Genomic DNA, 22,758 nt, shown 5'->3' with positions numbered 1-22,758 from the left:
GTATATTCCAATACTCATTTAGGAGTACAGTGGGGTGATGACTGAAGGGTAAACTTAAAAGAAGGGGAGAATCACAAAACGCAGATGCATACAGCCCCTGCCAAAACATCTGTTTTACATGAGAGAAATAAACAATGAAAACAAAGACTACTTCAAGCATGCACAAATTTAGAGGTTAATGGAATTTAAATGTAACATTCATACCTTTTCAGTTGGAAAACTTTCTCTTTTCATATCCAGTGTGTCTTTATTGGTGCGCAGTAGAGGTGCAACTAACTCAGCAAGCCAACCTGTACAAACTCCCTTCCGTAAGATGGGTCTCGTAGGACAGGCAGGATACTCGACAATATTAAACACGAAGCACAGTTTTCCTGGCTGATATAAGTTTGAACTGTAAAGGAACAAGTTTTTGTTGTTTTTCTTTTTTCCCCTCAGTGTTCAGTTACCTTTGTGAGATCTATAAGCAATTATAAAGCTACCCAGGGCTGGAATCAGAAGGCAATGCCTTCAGGATGGAATTAGAATTGCTCTCTATCAGGTTTTCATGTGTGTGAATTTGCTCTTGGGAATTCTACCAAACTCTTATCAGACACACAAAACAACACTGTTTGAAATAGCCGAACCTCTGGTTTTTGTTAGGTTAGCTTGGTTTGTTTGTTAGTTTGATAACAGGGACTTCATTCATCATTCCTACTTTTCTGTTTTATTCTACTTCTTTAGATATATTGCTTTCACTAGATTGTCTTGCAGAAGTGCTATTCATGCTATTGGATTGGGCTTTTTTTTGTTTTGTTTTGTTTTTGTTTTCCTCATTTTGGCAGAATAAAGGCAAAACTGTAATAGGCAAACTGGAAACAAAAAACACCATGGGCAGGAACTGCCTCCTAGTGTAACTTCTTAGGAAGCCAGAGGGAAACCTGTAAGGAAGAGGGAGCTAGGCAAAGAAGCATCTGAAACAATAAACCTCAAAAAAAGAAAAATAAAATAAAATAACAATGCAGATACCCAAAGGCAAGGAAGGCCATCTGGAAAGATGCAGTGCTACACTACTGAACACAAAGAGCTGGATTCTGATCTTCCAAGTCAGGTTACACTTCACACACTATCAAGAACACGGACACAAGGTCCTGGCAATGAGTAAGGCTCCAGTTCCGCTGAAGAATTAAAAAAAGCCACATGCCTCACAACCCAAGATTCATCCAGGCTATCAATGACTACTCTGCTTTGCTCAAAACTACATGAAGTAAATTTCAGTAATGACTAGGAAAAACCAAAAACAAATTCAATCTTCAAGGAAAAATTCAAGGTGAAGACAACATTACAACTTCTTCACTCAGGGGCAGCCACACACTCTTTCCAAAAGTGAAGGCAGAGTTCAAAGCATTCTTATTGCCCCACTCAGATGAACACAGACCTGCAGAATCACTTTTCACCAGAAGGAGTTTTATGTGCTTGCCCACTTGTGTGTCTGCACTATGGGAAAGAAGGGCCTAAGATTTCAAGTTGACAAAGACAAATTTAACAGTACATGGGAGAAAAAATTCTAACCAGAATGAACTTACAGAAATATATTCTGGAGTTTGTTCTCTAAAAAAAATGTGAAGTGCACACACACACACACACACACACACACACACACACACACGCTTAAGAAAAAAAAACATAGCTAAATAACAAAGAAGATATGATTGAATATTTCATTACCTTGAAACGGAATAGAATCTGGCCTGTAATTTAGGGAGATGTTCTGGAAAACAACAACAACAACAGAATTACTTATAGCTTTATTCACCCCCATAAAAATCAAAATATCACTTAGGAAATGTTTACAGGTAGCAAGCACAGTGTAACAGTACCTACTAACATTGAGTGGTTTCAGCTCATAAATAAACCATTAACAGTGGGACTGTGATAGGAATTTATTTATTTTTTTTAATTTTAGATTTTGTGGAACATCTGTTAGAAATTGGATAAAATAAGGCCAGAACAGCTAATTTATGGGGTTCTTGATCATTTAAAAACAGTTGTAAAGCACACAGAAGAGATGACAGTAGTTAGTAAACAAAGTAAAGCTTCAGATTGGATTTCCTTCCCCTTTCAAGCAAGTGTGCTTAATGGAGCTGAAAAGTTTTCGAAATAGGAATTACTTGTTTGAGTATTTCCTATATATAATGGCCTTAGGGCAGGTGCACCAGCCTAATTTCAAACTCCTATGAATACCAACATACATTTTTGAAATGGACTCTGAAAAAAAGAAGCCAAAAAAAAAAAAAGCTTAACATTGGTAGCTTTGAATGGTATCCATTCAAAACTGAGACAGGAGTTTACTAGGCATTCTTGTAATTAAAGGTCCACTATATGATACACGTACATACCAAAACCTACATCTATCTGCCCTCATACATACATACATATGTATGTTCACATACAGAAAATGTCAAACTCACTGGTATCTTCGCAGGAATGACCTAGCATGACTGTATGTTTTGGCTGAAGAGATGAGTATATTAAAAGGAGATAAGACACATCACAAAATGAACAGTGCTGTGGAGAACAGTGACAAGAAGCAAGAAATACCAGAATACACACTCATTTAACAAGATAAAATACAGTGCAGTTCAGCTGCTTTTTAGTTGTATTCCATGCATGCCTCCTTTTTGTGTATGTTTCCCCCAGCATACGGACTTAAACATATCTGAAAGATGCTGCTCACGCAGGTTGCAAGCCAGAGGTGAGACAAACTAGCTCACTGAAATCTCTTAAAGATACTAAGCCCATTCAGCACATTACCTCCTTGGGACAACACACTTTAAAAGAAAAAAAACTTTCAGAACTTCATTTTATTCAGTTCAGTCGTTACAGCACATTCCATGCCACCTTTGAGAAGTTATGTCGTTTTGCTGCCAGTGAGAAGACTCAAGGATTTGTATCAAGTGCAACAGAGCTGCTATCTTTAAATCTCTGCAATTTACTAAGAAGGAGTAATGGAGAACATGATCACAAAGCTATAGAAAGCAATTGCTTTGTTTCATATACTGAAACACTACAGGAAATTCTGTTTTTTAATCTGAAAAGTAACTGTTATTATTTTCAGATGAGTTTGATACACGTACAGCTCTAGTCTCATTCCTTCAAAGTTTTAGGCAAAGAACTCAGCAAGTGTATTAGGTGTAACTTAAACACCAATATACAGGGAAAAGCTTTTTGTTTCCACAGATAAAAGCCCAAGAAAAGAACACAAGGGCAGAGATATCAGGAGGTATAAAAACACATCTTTTTGAACTGTAAGCAGCTGATGAATTGATTCTTAAAAACACTACGAACACCTTATTTTTATGCACAGGAGCAATTCAGAGTCATTAAAAGCACAGGTACATAACTAAGCGCAGAACAAAGACCACACACCACCACTGGTGGACAGAGTCATGCCCACTAACATTTGCATTTGATGACTATGAATACTATAGCATTTCTAACTGAAGAGTTATCTGCATCTAAGAAACTGAATGCTTAGTCTGAGGCATTTTTCAGAATTAACTAAAACCAGTTAAGTCTAAATTACTCACCAATTAACAGGTTAAGTGAAGGCTTGCAGCTTGGGAAAGCATGAAGTAAATCCAGCAAGCAAACGTTAGACTCTCTAATAAAATGAGTGTAATCAGAGGCTCCTTGTTTACTGCAAAGCTCCTGAAGCCTCCGTTTTTCTCCTGCATTACTGGTGCATTCTACAAGGGCTCGCAAAAATGCCTGAAGGAAAGAAAGCAAGAGTAGAAGGTAAATAATTTGTTCAGTTGGGGAAAACGTTGACAAATCTATGAAAAGCTTGAATTGCCTGGGGAAAGGAAGTGGTCAGCTTGCAGGTTAACAGTTAATACAAAATACAATTTATTTTTCAACACTCACTTTCATCTACCATGAACGATTTAAGTTCCTCCCACCACCCCTCACCCCTGATGTCTGGGAAAAGCTAGCAGGTCAGAAAATCCTACTTTGCCTGAATAGGAGAAGAAATAGATAAACAGACTTAACCAATTTCCAGATAAATACTAAATTTATGGGAATGTTTTTTATGTATTGGCACTTTGGTCAGCACCCCATAACGCAAATTAAATCAAGACAAAACACCATTTGCTAAATTACAGAAACTGGAAAAGGAATAATACAAAGTCTTTGAAGTGATATTACTGTAAATAAAGCATGGAATTTATGAGTCATATAAATGTTGCTGCAGTGTTTTATTCTGTACGGCACAAATACATAACGTTAGCTCGAGCTTTTCTTAATAAAATTAAATAGAGCACTAAAAGATAAAGTAAAAATCAGATGTAAATAGTTCCAGGGTTTTTTTTGTGTGTGTGTTTGCTTTCCAAAAGGTAAAGATAAACATAGTGTTCAGAAAGAAGAGTGATTCAAAATACCAAATGCAATCAGACTAAATATTTTATATAAAAAATACTGCAAAAATAACCTACTGTTTGGGCAAACTGAAAATCCAGAAAATCATTTTGATTATGGACTTACAGCCTATTCTACACTGAGCAGGAAATAAAACGGGTTATAAAAACAGGCTTGGTTGATATTTCCTCTCCAGCACTCTCTGTGTACTGTGTACTGCTGAGAAGAATTTTCAAAAACTGCCATATTAAATGAAGTACTGAACAGGCTGTACAAGTTGAGAGATTCTGTTCTACAGCACACTGTCTAATAATGACATATACTCGATCTTGCCTGTGAAATTCACTTTTGTGAGAAGTCCTTCCAAAAACCGATTTCTTTCACAGACCCAACCAGCACAGCTGGTTAGCATCATGCTTCATCTTTAAAATGTGCTTTGACAAAACCAGAAATACCCATGCATTTTCAGTTGCAAGCTTCCAATTTTTCACAAGTACAAAACACGAGGGAAATAACATCTGTGCACTGTGAGAACAAACATACAAACAAATTTTTTTCTTTGAATTGTGCCAGTTAGTAAAATGATCAAGAAAAGCTTTAAAATATTTAAGACATTCTGTGGGGCTCATATAGAGTAACATGCATATTTCCAGGGACAAAAAAGGACCAACATGGTCAGGTTATCTTTAGTGAGAAGAATGACTTCTCATTAATGCCTACAGTTAGGTTCTGTCAGCTTTCTAGTTATCTTGCACCAAATATCCATCACTTTTACGTCCAGTTCCTCTATGAATCAAAGAACTGAAGAATGAGAATACAGGCTTCAGTATCTTATAATTTGCCCAATAAAGCACTAAAAGCAAAATTTCTCAGAACAAAGAATCAGCAGCACGCAAACTGACAATCCCTATTCACCAAGAAATGTGGTAACTACACATGAAGCAAGGACAGAACTCGTAGAAACCACACAGCACAGAATTACTATGTATTTCACTTGAAAAGAAGAAATACAAACACCTTTTTGGGAATTGCTCTTAGTTCCAGACACCAGGTTAGAATGAACTTCAGAGTACTTCTCTCAGGGATGTGCTGTGGACGAGTTGCTCCTATTTAGGAGAAGAATACATTCAGTTCTGTAGGATGAGCTCAGGTGATTAGCCAAAATTACAAACTAAGCAGCAAGACAGTTTTCCAATGAAAAGGCAAAAAAGTTAACAGAAAAGAAGTAATACAATAAGAGAAGTATATATATGTAAGTACATTTTGCCAGACCACTGAATGCCTTTTTGCCACTTACAGTCTTGGGGAAATACAGAGGAATGCTAACAAGTAAATGGACCATCCACATTTTTTTCCACTCCATTAATAAACACTCCTTGAAAAATAGAACATACTGAAGTTTTCTCATGATCTAATCAAAGCTGTACACAGCCAGTGCCCAGATGGAGCTTCTGAGGCTCTGCAGATCACAGGTATTTCTCTACAAACAAAAAAACCTGTCCTGTACTGTCCTCTCATGAAGGAGAAACTCCTACATCCACTGAGTCTTTCTTTATGGAGTCAGCCAGAGTGCAGTCAGGCTCATCATCCTTGTGTTATGTCACACTAAAGCAGATATTCCCCTTTCTAAGATAACCCTAAAAGGAATATAAGAACACTTATGGGACAAAACACTTATTAATCCGCAACTGTTTCATTACAGACTGAACTTGCACATTGGGATTTATCTTGATGTTTCTTGGCTCCCTTGTCTAGCTACTCATTCTTACTGTCCTTTCTTCCATTATCAAGAGTCCTTTATTGAAACAGAAATTTCAGTCTCAGAATATAACTATATAACTTGCTAAATTATCTCTTTGTCTCAGCATTACCTGACTCAACTCTTGCATCCCTTTATGAGGAATGGGACTGTAAAACTCAACAAAACATATACAAAGACCATCTAGCCCCTTAAAAAGCACCACAGCAGGAATAAGTCTTGTGCTCCAGGAGTACACAGCCCTCCAAGGATGTAGGATAGATGAATGTGAAAGGGAGATTTTACTTTCAGCTGGAGAAATGTTAGGTTACATGCACAGAAGCACAAAAGATGAGTGACAGAAGAATCTCAATGACAGGATCAAGTTCCCATTCATAAGCTAAGTCATCAACAGTATAAACAGGAACAGATTTTATGTGCCCACTCTTTCTGATTTCTGGCATATCTCTACAAAATAACAGTTGTGTCATAATATCTAAGTTAAAAATGTTCAAAACCATGCATACCAACTACTACTATCATAGAGAGGAATATATTTTCATAACTAATGCATCATATTTTACCTTTCTTTTTAGTGTCTTGCTTAACCTTTATACAAACAAAGTTGTCTCCTCTTTCAGAAAGTCCTAAGATGTGAAGTAGTTCTTCCACCTCACTGACATTATTGGGACATATTACACAGAAGGCATCTCCAGGTTGGTAGTCAAAGGCTGTATTCTGTTTGAAAATGCGAAATCGTTTCAATAAAACTGAAAAGTAAACCAAGGCCAACATCATCCTCATTCCTAACAACAGTCTAGAACTTGGCCAGCAGGAGGTGATCCAACCTCTCTGCTCTTGTGAGTAGGCCCTTGTGAGGCTACATCTGGAACTCTGCGTCCAGCTTTGGCCTCTCCAGTTAAAAAAATACAAGGCACTCCTAGAAATAATCCAGAAGATGGCAACAAAGATGATTAAGAGCCTGAAGCATCTCCTGTCCCAAAAAAGGCTGAGAGACCTAAGACTGTCCAGCCTGGAGAAGAAAAGGCTGAGAGGGGATCTTTTCACTGTTCATAAATATCTAAATGCAGCAGTCAGGTGGATGGAACCAGGCTCTTTTTGGTGGCAAGCAACAATACAAAGGACAGCGGGTAGAAACCGGAACACAGAAAGTTCCATACAAATACAAGGGAGAAATTCTTTACTGTGAGAGTGACAGAGCACTGGAATAGGCTGCCCAGAGAAGCTGTAGTGTCCCTCTCTGGAGATACTAAGGACGTGTCTGGGAAGAAAAGCTCAAAAGCAGAATTTTTTCCCGTTAAAAGATTTCTTCTAAGCTAATAAGCACTCTGTGCTTAATGTTCACATCAGTATTTTACAATACAACCTTTCCTGAATCATCTAAAGCAGTTCAAACATCTAGAGTAACAGAGGCTAACAGTTTGAATTAAGTAAATGAATCCCAGAAGATGAAACAGATCTTAACAGCTCTAACACAAAGAACTAAGGATTCTTACAACTTGCTTGTACTAATGAAATTGCTACATCTGTAGATTACCTTTCAGAAGGGTCACAATCTCCTACACAGTGTTTCTGAGTACTTCCTAAAATTTATATTTAATTCAACAGCATGTCCATGAACAACAAAGAAATGAATTTGACAATCTTCATTGGTTTCTGCAGAGCCATAACATTCAGTAAATAAATCAGGCTTTGGACATACAAAACGAATCACCCTACATTAACATCATGCTGTTGTACAGGAATTCTTTCTTCTTTTTAAACCATCAAATCTTTCTCTGCCAGTTTTTATGCATAATACACATGTTTTTTACCCTTCATTTTACCTACTCATTAAAAAAAAAAAATATTACAAAGCTATCATTGACTTACTGCAATATCAAGTTCTAAAAGCAATGCAGTTTTTACTGCATCTTCTCTAGTGAGCTGAGATGCTTTTGTAACTGGCACTTTGAAGGTTGTTCCCTCTGAAACTAGTGAGGACGGATGAGGATTCTGAAAAAGAGGACATGAAAACTTACACCAAAAAATGCAAATCAGCTGAATAAAAGCTTACTAAAACAAGAAGAGGGAAAACATGTATCTTCTACAAATATAAGCATTTTGCTCTTCATTTTTAAAAATCACATCTAAGTAGTAACAGGCATATTTTCAACCATAAAAAGTCCATATGTCTGAATAGTCCAATAGGCCTAAACTGTTATCAAACGCAGCTAGTTGTTCCCTTTCTCAAAGGCTCTTAAAAACAGCCAATTTGATTTTATGGGTTTGTCTCTCAGGAGTAGCTGATCATGAGTGCCCAATCTCTCTTTTTAAGCTCTACAGCACCCCTTTCAGCCTGAGTGTTGTAATAGCAGAGTACCTCTAAATCTCTGTTCAGTAATTTGAACAGCTGAACTCAACAACTTAGCCTCAGACCTGCTTCATTCATAAAGACTTGCCTGATAACCAGCACTTTTGACTGATCCCAGCTGCCATCTCTCTCGTTTTGCATTGCTTGAGTACTGGGGATCAGGGACTTTACCCTTTCAGCTGTATCATCACATCCAGTTCCTTCACTGTTCCCTCACAGAACGACAGCATCTGTTCTTTGGCAAGCAATCAGAAAAATCTGAATCACACTCTCTATTTCACTAAATTTGCCCACTTGAGATGATCACTAGTATATGCTAATTCTTCTCCTTGTATAGCAGCTTTTAGTTCTACACGGCTTCATAATAAAAGCATACTGGTTTTTGATCTGCAGTTCATCTTCTGTCTGCAATAGCACAGTTATGGCCACGCTTTTACAATTACTAGTTTCTAAGTTATTAAATATGCAGCAATATTTTGAGCAATTTCACATCCTCTTCAGGCATTCTGCAAGTACTAAAAATCTGAACCGAAACTGTACCATAATCCCTTCCATAGGAAAATGTTTTCACTGTCTGAACAGAATGGATTATTTATTTATAGTAAATAAATCGAACACTGATGATTTTAATTCTTCTATTTCTGGCAGTGTCATTCCTCTACCAAATTATAGTTTAGTTAAAATATATTTTTAAATCAGTGTCCTTAATTCATACAGTGAAAATTACTTTCTAAACATATAAGCTGACTTTTCTCTTACAATTAAAAATCCCCTGTGATCAGGGATGTATTTTCTTTAGATATGTATCCATTCATTCTTTTCAGTGGCATGTTCTTATCAGTGGCATGTTCTTACCAGAACTGGAGGCCTTCATCATTCAAAGTGAAGTTCTTACCTCCCCATGGGTGTCCTGAAACTGCACCTCTATATACTCTGGTGGCAGGGCAGGAATATTAAGAGCAGACTGAGAGATGGGAGGGACTGAGTGAACAAGTGAAGGTTCAGTGTCTGTAGCTGAAGCCACAACATTGATGTCAAGCAGTTTATGCGACGGACTATCAGAACTCCTCACTCCTTCATCTTCTAAATTCAAATTCTGTATTTTTGAGCTTAAGTTCATTTCATGCCCAGCATCTGGATCTGCACTGACATCGTCGTTGCTCATGCCTTCTTTTTCTTTCTGCAACAGAAATACTTCCTTGAGAGCAAGCCAAAGACCATCAATCCAAGGATCAACCACTAGTTCCAATCTATGGAGGGAGAGAGAAAAGAGAAGAAGAAATAAATTAAAAAAGAAAGGGGAAAAGAAAAAAAAAGGAGGACTAATTGTGAACTTATTGTACTGTTAAATTAGAAATGACCAAAAAAAGTAAAACAGGTATTATAACAAAAGAGTAATGCTAGTAACACGTATTTTCATTTAGTTATTAATGCTATGCAAAGGTAAATAGTCTGCAGTATAGAGAAGGCTCACTCTTTTTCCAGTTCCACATTTTTATTTTCTTAGGCTGATCTTTAGGACAACAAGGTGAAGGGTTGGTAGCAAAACCTACAGCTTTTCACAAGCAACAGCAACATCAGTACATTAAAACAATGCTGCACTTTTACTATTCCAGAATGCAAGATATAATTTTTATGATTACGGCGATGTGCAATTGTTTGCGTTATCATGCACAGAACCAGTAAAATCTGCACTTGAAAATAAATAAACTAAGACTGCGGCCTACTGGTCAGAGGGAGCAACATAAGAGGTAGGGAGCTGTTTTCTTACATACATCCTCTACAGCAATAAAAAAAAACAAACAAAACAAACAAACAAAAAAAACTTTTATATAATTTCTCTTAAAAAAATACATTAAAAAAATGCTTTACAGAACATGGAGAAAAAAACAAAACATTTATTTTAGGGCATACCTAAAGCAGCTCAACTGCACTCATGCTGTGGTACTGGCTTTATTTGTTTCAGTAATCTTGGATTGGGTTTTAAAAAGCTTCTCTTTATTCAGAATGACTTAGTTTATAAAACTGTTGTATGCCCTGCATTTTTACAGGCATTACAATTGTTTGCTCAGACTTTAAAATTGCACTTGCGCTGAATGGCAATTAAGATTCAAAGTGGCATACTGTGTTCAGACAGGATTCACTCCTGGGAGGTGTTGGGTAATTGGGTTCAGAGCATTATACAGTTTAGAGTAAATAATATCTAAATATTACATATCAAAGAAACAAAATTCAAACTCATTTGGTTCCTACCCTACACAATCATCTGCTAATCCTGTATCATAGAAATGCTGGGCACCGAGTTCTTGAAGTAGTCGGTCAACTGTCTTTCCACCGTTACAAAAGAATGTGTACTCTGAGTCTCCCAGACCTAAAACGTACAAAGAAAGAAAAATTATGTCCATCAGTCAGCCAGCCAGCCACACAGGCTACACAAAGATCTGCAAATAAAACACAACTTTCTTGCAGGCAAGCAAGATAACCCGATATATAAAAGCATTTTGTACTTTGAGGGCACTTTTTTGACTTAAAAATAAGTAAATGTATCTGTATTAGTCCCAAAGTATCGCTGAGAAACTCATTCTTCCTACACAAACCTAAGACAGAATTTATCTGAAAAATACTTTTCTTAGAAAGCATTTCTGAGGAATATTTCAGAAAGGGACTTTAAAAATAATAATTAAAAAAAAAACAACCCTAATATCTCTGAGAGGAAGATGTAGAAAGCTCAAATAATGAGAAACAGAGTGAAGCTGATACTCCCTTCTGATAAATCACACAGTACCTCCCCTTTAGATTAGAACGTTATTACCACTATACCTTGTTTAGTAGTAATAGCACTTTGCCTATTCAACATCTAACACAAGATTATGTTCCTTCTATCACACCAAAGTGTGACATTTAAAATGGAAAGACCTATAGCAAATGTAAAAAGATGAGATGATGCTAAAATGAATGTTTTACATTGCTGCACAGAAAAAAACCCAGTTGCTCACAAAGTCAAGTAAACTCAGCTAACAGTCTATAGGGATTTCACACGAAATTAAAACTTCAGCAACTATAGACAGTAAATATCACGTTTTGTTGACATAAAGAAAATTAAACTATAAAAAGTTAATTGGTAGCTTGCATTCAGATCACTTCTGTGATATTATTCCTTTATTGCACACAGAGATTAAGAAAAAACCCATAAAACTGTTGATACTGCAGAAATAAATAAAGCAAATCTTATTTAGAATTATAACATATAAAATTACTCACTGACAGGCAAGCGCTGCATTAATATACAAAACACTACATCACCTAACAATCCATACTGAAGATGTGCAAAATGATCAGGTGGCAAGGTCTTATCCCGGATCTTCTTAACAAACTTGCGGGCAGTGTCTGGTGGGTCGCCAGTACCAGTTGTGGAGATGACAATAACTACAGGATCCTTTTCTGTTTCCAAGTTGTACTACAAGTAATAGAACAAACAACTACAAGGTGCCATTTCATCACTATTTGAGGCCTTACGCATTATTTCCCTTTCCCCAAAGGTACAAAGAAAACTGTTTAACCACATCTTACCTGTATTAAACTACAGAAAGACTTTCAAATAATTGGAAATTATTTTGGGGGTGCAATCGATAATCTTGCTTGTGGCTTAAATCCAATGTACAGAACCAACTGAACAGAAGAACTGTAATGCGACTACCAGAAAGCATGCATCTATCATGTAACTTAGTTAGCTGGGTTGCTCCTTAGACTCCTCTTTGCCATGATAAGCAACCCCATATCTTTCAACCATTTTGTAAAGGTTTCCATCTAAATTCGTTCCCAGCATTCCAAGTTCAATGAGACAGTAGGGTCATAACAAAATATAAATAAAGATTTCAAGAGATACTGTGTAATCATTTTAAGCAGCTTCAGGACTGCAATTCAAAACATCAGAGTACAAGTCCTCTTCTAAACACTTTCCTTAACAAGCCATTCAAACCTCCCTTCCTTCTCAAGGGATGTGGAGCTTACCCCCTACAATGCAAAAATGATGAGAAACACAGAAAGATAGATTATGAAGCACCTTTGCCATTGCCAGTTTTCTCTTCACAACTTTCTTGAAGAGCCCAAGAACAGCTGCGTGGAACTACTTAACTTATCATCTGCCCTTAGCAGCAGCTAACAAGCCAGGGTCTGGAGAAGCAGTGGAGAACAGAGTAAGAATGCAAGGACATTCCCCAAGTACTTTTTCAGGAAGCTGTGGGTCCAGGAACATTCCAAAACAGTTTTGTCTTCTACAAGTTAGACAAACTTCAAATAATCACTAATTTTTCAGCTTTCAAAACTGATCTGTAAGTTGTGCAAAAAAGGCCTTAGCTATACCTGGAATTTCCAAAGCTTCCACAGCTGATTTTGTAAGTAATAGAACTTCAGTGCACTGTCAGTGGTGACTATTGAGTTAACAAGCAAATTCTTTAAGCAGAAACTGACAAAATGACACTACCGGTGTCACATGAAATATTAAACTAAATTGTGTTCCAAACACATAATAAGAGATATAAGCTTAAGAAGTAGAAGCTGGTGTATTAGAAAAGAGCTGCAATTAGTTCATTAAATTCTCGCTTGATCTAGTACACATTCTCCTCTGCATATTTGAAGAGTTTAAGAGAAGTACTCAATGTTCTCCAGATGGTTTTGTATGGACAAAACAGAAACGTCTTGCTTTGTCACCTAAGGCACACAAAAAACTCTTTGAACCATGTAGGTTGTGGAATAACCTGTCAAATTTAAGTTACCCAGAGGAATTCATCAGAGGCCACACACAACTCAAGCAGGCTCTTGCTCCTGTTAGCTGTCATCCTGCCTTCCCCTCTCCAATTACACCTCATTTCTAGAAATTCCCTTTATTTACAGCAAAAGGTAATGAAAAGGAAAAGCTTAAGTGATGAAATCCACCAAGGTGTAGAAATTATTTTTCCCCTCAATACTTAATTCCCACATTCTCAACTCAGTGCACCTTTCCAACTCACTGCTCTGAGCTGTCTGGCCAAATCTGACAAATGAGTTTAGTGGCAGACCAATAACAGGGCTAGAAATATTCTGTCTGCTGCCTTCCTGAAACTAATCTCCAAAGCTGTCAAATGCAAAAGAAATAAATGGAAGAATATAAGGATAATCTGCATGTTCCCCACTTGCTGCATGAGCCTCTTCAACATGCCCACACTACATCATACTTACACTGAGTACTACTTACTCAGTAAACATGCATTCAAAAAGCAGATGTCCAGCTACAGAATGAATTATATACCAAAGAAAGCAACTTGCTAAAAGGAAACAAAGTTATTTTTATAAACTTTTCACATTTTTAAGTGCAGGAAGTGATAGTTTCTGTTCATTTTAGTTGAAATACTGCCATGTTTTGTTTGTTTGTTTTTTTAGAGGACCTGCTTTATGAAGGAATTACAGTCCACCATGCTTTTAGTTACACGACATGACAGACACTAAGTTTTCAGACCTTTACCTGTGGATAACAGCAAATACTAAAAAGCCATTTTCTTACTCCAGCCAAGCTTCTTTTTTTTCTTTTTCCTAGAGTGCATCTCAAGTATAAACAGGAACAGATCCTTGTGTTAAATAACAAGACACCACAAAAAGTCAACATCATACTGGAATCCAGACCTAGCAGAAAGCAGGACCTCAACATAACAGAAACAGTGGAAAAACTGAGTAATCATTTCTACTAACTGGAGAGTTGACCAGTAAATACCAAATTCATCTAGCAGTGTGTACACAATTAGCTTTCAGAAAGTCACTGGACAGTTGTTAGAAACAAAGATTTACTCTGGTATTTACTGTACTACTATGAAAAACCCTCAGAAAGATTTGGCAGAAGGCTATCATGAGTCTATGAGTCTCATCCCAGTTACTGACTCTTAAAAACCTGAAAGTTTGAAACCATTTTAGGTAGATAAATGTGCTTAGACTTTGCCGCTATCAGCAGTCACCACTCAAGCAAATGAAGAAAAATGCAGCTATTAAATACCTATTTTTCAAAGCGGCGCAGAGTATCTCACCTTGTCCATCTCACTTATACAGTGCATGTCAGCTTCAAATCCATGGGCACCTGCTTGCAGGCATATTTCCTCAGCTATGGCTTTTGCCTGCCCCTTTTGTGTTGCATAGAGGAGCAAAAATCTCCTTTTTAAATCACAGCACATATTCCAAAGCAGGGAATGCTTTACTTATTTATTTTTTAAAAAGCACTGCAGAGAAAAAAAAAAGAGAAAGAAAATGTGAATTTACTGCATGCAGAACAGCAAGATTTTGCCCTCTTTGTCAGATCACAGATGCATGAAATGCATATCAGTATTGCTGTTTAACCTGAAAATGGGGTATCTGCTATGAATCTGCAGGCCATGGCATTAAGGACTCATGGTAGTGACCATATGTGCTGTACTGCCTTGATACTGCAGTTACACTGTGATATGCAAAGTAAAGAATCTAGCACATAAATAGTGCAAATAGAGAAAAACAGCTTGAAATTAAATCTTTACTTTTTATGATCTAAGCTCTATTTTCCACTTTAAGTTGGTGACTGCTTTAGTCTCCCTTCTGAGATGCATTTCAAAATAAAAGAATACACGGATTTGGTGACATCCAAATACAGCTACAACGATTGATAAATACCTTATAAATTCTTAATTTCATCTTCTCTGAAATCACTAATTTTTGCACAAACGCCCCTGTGCTTAAACCTCTATGATTTTACTTTACAACACAAACACTGTTTTTCATTCCCTGATTCAAGAAGGCGCTTGTTACAGAAATGCAACTACAGAATATCTTTGTTTTGGATATTGTTTCTTTCTGTTGAAATAAGAAAAAATCTTAAGAGAAACTTTCTGCAGGGTAAAATGTCGCTCCTTCACAAAGTCTTGTAAGAAGTAGGATGAGTCAAATGCGTATCTTCATCTATAAAACTTCTCTCATTCAAAATTCTATGATTTAGACACAGACAGAATACAAGGTACAAGATACAAGGACAACATCAAAACCTAGTAAATGAGACAAGCAGAACATTTCTCATGCCTATATTACAAATTAATCCTCTGCCAATGTTTTGCTACTACTAGGTAGATGCAACAGAACTAAAATACCCAGAATTAAAGTAATTTCAGTTTCAAAACTGAGATCTTTTTCATCTTCTTGCACCCAGCTTGTTGTATTTCACCTACTGCCCACTCAGATTCAACTACATAACACATTCAGCCTACTAACCACACCACACATCAATTTGTGCAAACCCGTAGCAAGCCAATTTGAGGCAGTTTTTTGCTGTTTCTACCAGGGAAAATAGAAGAATTATGGACCATACCTGAACTCCAAGAAAAATGCAACTACTGGAAAAATTTAAAGCTTTCACTGTATTTTGTACCTCTACATTTCCCAGCACATTTTTTTTTTTACCTTAAATTGATTATATTCCCTACAGATATTTAAACAAATTCATTCAAATAACTGATTTCATACAAGCAACGTAATCCACAGAATTATTTTTTGCTCTTCTTTTAGATCAGAAGAAATACTACAGTTTGACCATACAGAAATTACGAAGATTCATATGAATTATGTTTCTAATACCCTGAGATCTCTCTAGAAATATAGATTAATCCTACTTTCATGCTATGTTTTCACCCTAATTGTTCTCCTGTCAGCAGGTAAAAATGCCTGGCTAAATAAATGGATTAAAAAAAAACAGAAAAACAGTAAAGATGAAGTGGTGTTTCATCATTACTACATTCTTTCTCATACCTAAGAAAGGAGGAAAGATCATCAGGCTTCCACTTGGGACGCATGGTACCACAGAAGCCTTGTACAGACAGAAGTCTGGAAGCTAAGCAACCAACATGCTTCTTTTCAATTGGAAAATACATACACTGGATTTGGAGAGATGGATTGGTGTATATATGTGAATCAGCAGGGACCTTTTGAACTGGTGTTGGGGGCTAGGAAATTATATACAGACACAGAAGTCAGACCAACATCTCCCACAGAAGATGTGCAAACAAGAAAACACACAGGGCCCAATGAGGGAATTGTGCTAGATATGCATTCCTCCTGAGAGAGGAAACTGTGTGCATATTTAATGGTATGTATGTGTACTTATGGAAAGGGACAAGTCCACAATGACATGATTCCTTGTAATTAGACATAGATGGCTGTTTCGCAGGAATTTATCAATATTTTACGAGTCCATGATATTATCAGTTCCATTACTGCTATTGATCCTGCTTAATTAACTGATTAAACAGTTCAATTCACTGTTTGACAGTTAATTATGTCATTAAGAGACTGAGAAATTGCTTTGATCTTGATTCACATCAAACATTTTGCCCCTCTGAAGCATCTTATCTCTGACATCAACCAGAAGAGCTTCAGGCATAAAAGGTTCAATCAAAGGAAAGTGAGCCACACCTACCTGCAAACAAGTACAGTCGTAGAAGAGAAACACACATGCGCTCACGTGAAAGTGTTGTCTACATTACTCTTGCTTTCCTGCACTATACACTCTTCAAAGATGATATTCCATTTATGTGATATGGGTTCAACTGGAAAAAAAAAAAAAAGGAGAAAAAAAATATAAGAAAAAAGTAATTCTTGTCTACTGAACTGTCTAGAGAAGTACTCTAACTTGGATGCTCTTACAGCATCACAGACTTATAGGAGTTGGAATGAGCTTATACAGATTATCGAGTCCAACCCCCTGCTAAAGTATATTCCCTACTGTATTCACACAGGTAAGTGTTCAGACAGGTCTTGAATGTCTCCAGAGAAAGAGACTCCACTCTCTGGTCAGCCCGTCCCAGTGCTCTGTCATCACACACCATGGAACTTCTTCTTGTGTTGTACACAACTTCCTGTGCTCCAGTTTTTACCTTTTGCCCCTTGTTCTATCTGCACACCACTGAAAATAATCTGTACCCATCCACTTACCTCCTGCACTTTGGATATTTATAAACAGTAATGAGATCCCCTTCTCAACCTTCTCAAGGCTGAACAGTCCCAGCTCTCTCAGCCTTTCCTCATAAGGGAGATGCTCCATGCCGCTCCTCATCCTTGTGTCCCTCCATTGAAATCTCTCTAGAAGTTCCCTGCCTTTCTTGAGCTGAGGAGCCACAGTACTCCAGCTGCGGCCTCATCAGGGCAGAGGAGATGGGGTGTTAGAGCCCTGGAAGAGGCTGCACAGAGAGGCTGTGGAGTCTCATTATGCGGAGATATTCAAAACCCACCTCGGTGCTTTCCTGTTCAACCCTCCACAGGGAACATGCTTTGCCAGGGGAATTGGTACTAGATGGTCTCCAGAGGTCCCTCCCAACCATCCCGATTCTGCCAGCCTATTTCCCACAAGGCCGGGATGGCCGGCTAACGCACCCGGTTTCACGGCACGATAAAAACAGTAGACACTTCCCCAGTACCTTTACGCTCTTCAGTAGGCTCTAAACTGGACGGTGATACCGCGACCTCAGAGTCAGGCCAGTCTGTTTATCGTTGGGTTTCTTTTGTTTGTTGGTTTGTTGTTTTTTCTTAACAGCAGCCGGCTCGCTGGGAAACAACTCTGTACCCGGCAGCAGAACAGACCCGTCCCCTTCCTGTCCCTCCGGGCTGAGAGGAGAAGCGTGGAGTGAGGACACATCCGCTTTGATTTTACCCCCGGAAGCCGGAGCAGCCGGAACGCCGCAAGCCTCGGCTCCGTACAGCTTGGTACCCTGGCACTCCGCAGCCCGGCCCGGCAGCCAGTTCGCTTTGGGGCTCCGGCCCAGGCGGCAGCGGGGAGAGCAGCGCACGGAGCCCGCGTAACCCGCCGGAGCCGAGCCGGTGAGCGCCGGAAACTCCCGACGTGCCGCGCTGCCCGTCATGGCGGTGGAGGTGAGGCTTCATCGGGCCCGCGCTGCCCCGAAGGGCCGAGGGAGGGCGAGGAGCGAGGGGGAGAGGCAGGGGCGGGTTCGTGCGCTCACGTTTTTTTCTCTTCTAGGTGCCTTCTGAGGACACGCTCCCTCCGATATGGCTTTGATCAGCTTGAAAAGCTTCCACTTCTGTTCACCCGGCGCACCGGCGAGCAGGCGTATTTTGATGACCCTAAGAAAAGGTTTGAGCTCCGTCAGCGAACGGCGAAAGCCCCAGAGCTATAGTCCCACAGCCGCGAGGGTGCTGCGTTCCCATGACAAATGTCGGGATGTGTTTTGTCGGAAAAACCACGTGCAGCTGCGGATGCAGTCCCTTTCTGTTAATGAAACGGTGCATCTCCGTGGGGATGCTGGGAGCAGTGCTAAAGCTGATGAGCGGTGGATGGATGAGCAAATGTTCTTCAGGACATTGAAAAGCCTCCATACGACGCAAGAGATTTTTAAGTTTCTTCGCTCCCTGGAAGTTATGTCTGATATTATGGCATCGGGAGCCCTGCAGAGGATTTCTGAAGTTGAGGTGGATGACGATGGCCTGAAGAACCCTGAAGATGTGCTAGAGAATGAAGTTTTCAGGGCATTATGCTTTCAGTTCGAATTTGAATCCTCAAAACTGTCCAACACCGGGCTGCTGAACGCACTGCAAGCTTTGATAAAGCTTCGCATAGATCCCCAAAGTACACTCATAGCAAGCTTGCTTTCAGAGAGTGAAGAGCGGCTTGCTAACAGAAAGCTGACTGTTGACAATCTGTGTTCTCTTGGAGAGAGTTTGCTAGAGTTGGAAGTCCCAAGTTGTGCTATGCTGGAACAGATTGTGAGCCACATGCAAGAGAAAGACACCAAGAGCTGGAGTCCTAGGGAAATGGCGGTAGTATATAGGATACTGCAGGTGATGGCCAGGGAAAGGGAACAATACCACGACCTGCTGAACAGAATGAATAGAGCCACTTTAACCATAGCTTACCAGCTAAATCCAAAGTTCACGAGCATAATACTGAATTCACTGGTGGCTCTCCATCAGACTCAGGTAGTTCCCTTAATCTTAGCACTATGTAAGCATTCTGTGAAACATGTTCCTTACTTTACTGACGATGAGTTGGTAAGTGTACTGGAAGCCTTCCTGTTCTTTGGACACCGTGAGCAAGTTTTTACAGAGGCACTGGAGAAGCATGTTCCCAAGTCCATCCCTACTATGCATCCTGAAACTGTCAGCAAAGTCATGCAGTACTGCTGTCAAAAGAAGATCCTTTCCAAGCCTATCTTGGATGCAGTGGCAGAAGGTTTCATTTCTAATGCTGACAGCTTTACCACTGACCAGATTGCTGAATATATTGTCCCATTTGGGACTCTGAACTACCTCCCTCCAAATGCTTCTTCCTTGTTTAGGAAGCTTGAAGCAATACTACGTACTCGTTTTAGTCAATTTCAGCCTCACGCCTTGTTGAATCTGCTGCACTCGTGTGTTCTTATTCAGCGTTATCCAGTAAATTTTCTGCCAAAAATATTTAGTCCCTATTTTCTTCAGCGGCTTCAAGGTAAGGAGCAAAGTTTCTCCACCAGCACTCCCCTTTTCTCGCTACTTTATGGTATGTCTAATCCTATCAAATCAGCAAGGACCTGATCAGGGTAACTGGAGAAAAGTGATCAAAAGATAGAAGATAATTTGCAGTGCCTAATTTGTGGCTTAGTTAATTAAAATAAGCCCGAAAAACATAGTAGTGTCATAATATACCAGCCTATCCTTAACTGCTGGCTTTTATCTTAAAATATCTAGATTAAAAATGTGAATCATAGAATCATAGAATTACCCAGGTTGGAAAAGACCTTGGAGACCATCAAGTCGAACTGCAGCCTAACCATAGTACCCTAACTCTGACAACCCTCTGCTAAATCATATCCCCGAGCACCACATCCAAACGGCTCTTGTTTAAGAGTGTGTTTACATCCAGGGATGGCAATTCAACCACCTCCCTGGGGAGCCTATTCCAGTACTTGACTACCCTTTCTGTAAATAAGGGTTTCTTAACACCCAACCTAAACTTACCCTGGTGCAACTTGAGGCCATTTCCCCTCATCCTGTCACTTGTCACCAGTGAGAAGAGACTTGCCCCACTCTCACTGTAAGCACTTTCAGTTGTGTTCTAAGGCTCACATGTTCTATTGATTCATAAAGACTGATGCTTTGTCCTGCTTTACAAATTACTTTGAGCTATAATCTGATGTGGTTACGTGATGCTTCTTCCCACTGTCATCATATCTGCCAACCAGCATTCTCTGTTCTGTGCCCCTATTTCTTCCAAGCCCTGAGCTCCTTTTCTGCCTGTAGTAGTAAGCACTACAGTTCCATTCTCAGAGGGCTCCAGGAAGAAGGAAATGCATTGTTGTCCAAGACTTCAACTGAAGTTTATGCCTTCCTGTAGAATATCTTGCATTTCTCAGATCCTCCTTTGTTTTCGTGAAAGGTTCTGACTGTCCCAAGATCTTGTTGTGTATTTATGTAGTTCTGTATATCAGTTCCTTATTTTTCTAAATACATCATTTCACAGCTGATCTTTCTGTTCATTCATATAAGGATGAATATACCTTCTCTGCATGTTCAACTGAATCGCTTTTCCTTACTTCTGCATGACAGCATGTGTGAAGATACCCTGCTGAAAGTAAACCTGTCAACTTGAATATTGTCGTTTCAGCTCAGCCACCTGGTTTGGACAGAGTTGTCGCCTCCCAGCTAACACAGCTTTTTCTAACCGTTACCCTGGAGTGCCCGTTTTATCAGGTATGGTAGATACAAAACTGGAACTGACGCTAAAAGCAGGTGATGAGGTCATTAGGTACAAGCACATTGATAGAAGCTGAGGGCTGTCTTTCCTGTAAAAACATTGGAACTGAATAAAACAGCCTGTATTTCTTGGTGTAAATATGAAGTGTTTCTACCTGTTTGAATGATTGATCCACGTGTCTGTTTGACAGAACTGAATATAAGCTTAGGTGCATATAGGTGCATATAGGTGAATATAAGTTTAGGTGCATTTTATGTATTTCTGAGTGCTTTTCCAGCAACTATTACCTTTTTTTAATGTTTGGTTTGTAAAGCCTTAGAGCACGTAAAAGATCAGCCACCTTGATGTTGGCCTGGTGAAGAGGAATGGAAACAGTTGTGCAGTTCTCATGAGCAATAAATTCAGCATGATAGCACATAAGCTTGCTGAGGATGTTTTGATGTTTGGGGGTGGGGTTGATTGGTTGGTTTTATTTTCCAGCAGGTCATACCTCAGACTAAGGTTCTCATTTGACGTAGCTTTGAAATACACCAAATATATTTTGTTACATTATTGCAGAATTATTTTGTAATTGCAGAAAGGTTATATTCCCTTTGCTTTTGTCTAATTGGGCTTTCCATCATTGTACAGGGTCCCAGACTCCTTCCAAAGTATCAAGTAAATGCCTTTCTCACAACTCACTGTTTTCTGGATGTTCACCTCTTCAAAAAGGTGAAGAGTGGACTATTGTATTTACTGAAAAAAAGATTATATTTTTCATCACAGGCATCAACACTGTATTTCTATACAGTCGGTAAGTAACGTTAGTTTTTCAGACTAATGAAATGTGTACTTATGCTATCAAAAATCCCATTTATTTTCTGGAAATAAAAAAAAGATTTTATTCCCTTTGTTTGCATCCTTAACTGTGCAAATATGGAAAATGTAAACTGGAATACAAAGAAAGCTCTGCGGGAGGTTTGAAGTGAGGAAACATAATGGGAGCTTTAACTTTGCACTTACAGTACATGTAACAAATACTGTAATTGTACCATGAAGCTACAGGCCTTGGACTGACTTCTGCAATTGCTTACAGATCTGAACACAAGCAAGTTATTTATTTTTTTTTACGTAAATATGTAAGTGAATGGGATACTTTCCTGTGCAACCTGCTCTAGGAAACCCCTGCTAGCAGATGGTTTGACTAGATGGTCTCCAGATGTCTCTTCCAATCCCTACAATTCTGAGATACTGTAATTTTCAAAGTGATTTTTAACAAGGAGAGAAAATAACTGCACTGTTTACACACCTGGATTGCACTGAAAATAGATGCTAACTCGGTTATTCTTTATTTTTACTGTCACCTTCCCTTTTCCTTTCCTTGTAAACGGTTGTTTTCATTTAAAGCAAAATGAAATGGTGCCACTGTGGTGCTTAATCTCTGTACTTTGGTGGTGAGTAATGAATGGGAGAGCTGGAAGGTTGGCAGCATGAAAATCACAGTAAGATGTTCGTTACACAAAATGGGTTTTAATTTCTCTTACCATTTCA

At 38.8% G+C, this 22,758-nt stretch overlaps 2 protein-coding genes across 3 annotated transcripts in view; one reads left to right on the top strand and one right to left on the bottom strand.

The window, feature by feature from the left end:
• The window catches only part of MTRR (5-methyltetrahydrofolate-homocysteine methyltransferase reductase), a 24,978-nt gene extending 6,778 nt beyond the window's left edge, over positions 1–18,200 (bottom strand). Inside the window, exons 1-12 of the mRNA XM_072328665.1 lie at positions 17,963–18,200; positions 16,966–17,095; positions 14,561–14,749; positions 11,811–11,964; positions 10,761–10,878; positions 9,403–9,757; positions 8,027–8,149; positions 6,718–6,871; positions 5,413–5,501; positions 3,567–3,747; positions 1,705–1,747; positions 205–391 (exon numbers count right to left, since the gene is read on the bottom strand). Of these exons, the coding sequence (XP_072184766.1) occupies positions 205–391; positions 1,705–1,747; positions 3,567–3,747; positions 5,413–5,501; positions 6,718–6,871; positions 8,027–8,149; positions 9,403–9,757; positions 10,761–10,878; positions 11,811–11,964; positions 14,561–14,704 (1,548 nt within the window). The 5' untranslated portion in view covers positions 14,705–14,749; positions 16,966–17,095; positions 17,963–18,200. The remainder of the gene's footprint in view (positions 1–204; positions 392–1,704; positions 1,748–3,566; positions 3,748–5,412; positions 5,502–6,717; positions 6,872–8,026; positions 8,150–9,402; positions 9,758–10,760; positions 10,879–11,810; positions 11,965–14,560; positions 14,750–16,965; positions 17,096–17,962) is intronic.
• Positions 18,188–22,758, top strand: part of FASTKD3 (FAST kinase domains 3) — a 6,369-nt gene continuing 1,798 nt past the window's right edge. Inside the window, exons 1-4 of one of the 2 annotated variants that reach the window (XM_072328663.1) lie at positions 18,188–18,413; positions 18,520–19,983; positions 21,139–21,224; positions 21,859–22,021. In XM_072328663.1, the coding sequence (XP_072184764.1) occupies positions 18,549–19,983; positions 21,139–21,224; positions 21,859–22,021 (1,684 nt within the window). In that variant the 5' untranslated portion in view covers positions 18,188–18,413; positions 18,520–18,548. Of the gene's footprint in view, positions 19,984–21,138; positions 21,225–21,858; positions 22,022–22,758 lie in introns of both variants that reach the window. The other variant, XM_072328664.1, reaches the window with a different exon arrangement.

The sequence above is a fragment of the Excalfactoria chinensis genome, chromosome 2, assembly GCF_039878825.1.
Source record: "Excalfactoria chinensis isolate bCotChi1 chromosome 2, bCotChi1.hap2, whole genome shotgun sequence".
NCBI classification, from domain to species: domain Eukaryota; kingdom Metazoa; phylum Chordata; class Aves; order Galliformes; family Phasianidae; genus Excalfactoria; species Excalfactoria chinensis.
This window is presented reverse-complemented; position numbering and strand designations above follow the sequence as displayed.